The sequence below is a fragment of the Bison bison genome, unplaced genomic scaffold (genome assembly GCF_000754665.1).
Source record: "Bison bison bison isolate TAMUID 2011002044 unplaced genomic scaffold, Bison_UMD1.0 scf7180017845624, whole genome shotgun sequence".
Classification (NCBI taxonomy): domain Eukaryota; kingdom Metazoa; phylum Chordata; class Mammalia; order Artiodactyla; family Bovidae; genus Bison; species Bison bison.
The window spans coordinates 44,804-45,583 of record NW_011476197.1 but is presented as its reverse complement, the minus strand read 5'-3'; the positions used below and the strand labels follow the sequence as shown (position 1 = coordinate 45,583).

Below are 780 nucleotides of genomic sequence, written 5' to 3'. Positions count from 1 at the left end.
CCACTCCAGTGTTCTTGCCTGGAGAATCCCAGGGACGGGGGAGCCTGGTGGGCTGCCGTCTATGGGGTCGCACAGAGTCGGACACGACTGAAGCGACTTAGCAAAGGGTGTCCCCAGAGCCTGGGAACAGAATGTTAGCCCAGTTTGCCTAGGAGTAGCCTTTGACTATTCTAGCTCCAGCCTGTTAAAAAGTACACACCAAGCACAATACAAACATTTTTTAAAAAAACAAGTATAGAAATATCGCTAAACTGGGAAGAAAAAAAAAGGAATCAGATATTTTGTATTAGGAAAGTATAAGTAATATACTCACCGTTCATTATCCAAGGCATATCGAAGATCACTATTTTTGCTGAAAGATGGGGGAAAAAAAAACATCGACTGTAACTCAGTCCTGCAATTGTAGTATCACTTATACCTGACCAAGAAAAAACTAGTGACGTAAATGGAACTAAAAGCTGAGATATATGACTCAGTTTGAATCCCGTCAAGTGTGAGTAGTGCTAGAAGTAAACTAACTTCTCACAATGGTGAGGGGTTCGCCTAGGAGGACGGCTTATGTGTAATGAAAAATGCACTATCACTGCCCGCTGGCAAGTACTCTGTTCCTTTATTCATTTATAGCTTTTGTTTTTTGCAGAAAAGTACAAAAAAATAGTTAAGTGGGTAAGTGGAGACTATGGATGTGGCATGTGGTATTAGTGCTAAAGTCCACTGAGCCTTAAAATGATTTCAATGTCTAATTTATGGTTTCAATTATAATTTTATAGAGATTATATT

At 39.7% G+C, this 780-nt stretch overlaps 1 protein-coding gene across 1 annotated transcript in view; it reads right to left on the bottom strand.

Annotated features, from left to right (window-relative positions):
* LOC104985785 (motile sperm domain-containing protein 2-like) overlaps nt 1-780 on the bottom strand; it is a 41,237-nt gene that overhangs the window by 10,346 nt on the left and 30,111 nt on the right. The window contains exon 7 of the mRNA XM_010836140.1: nt 314-352. Within this exon, the coding sequence (XP_010834442.1) occupies nt 314-352 (39 nt within the window). The remainder of the gene's footprint in view (nt 1-313; nt 353-780) is intronic.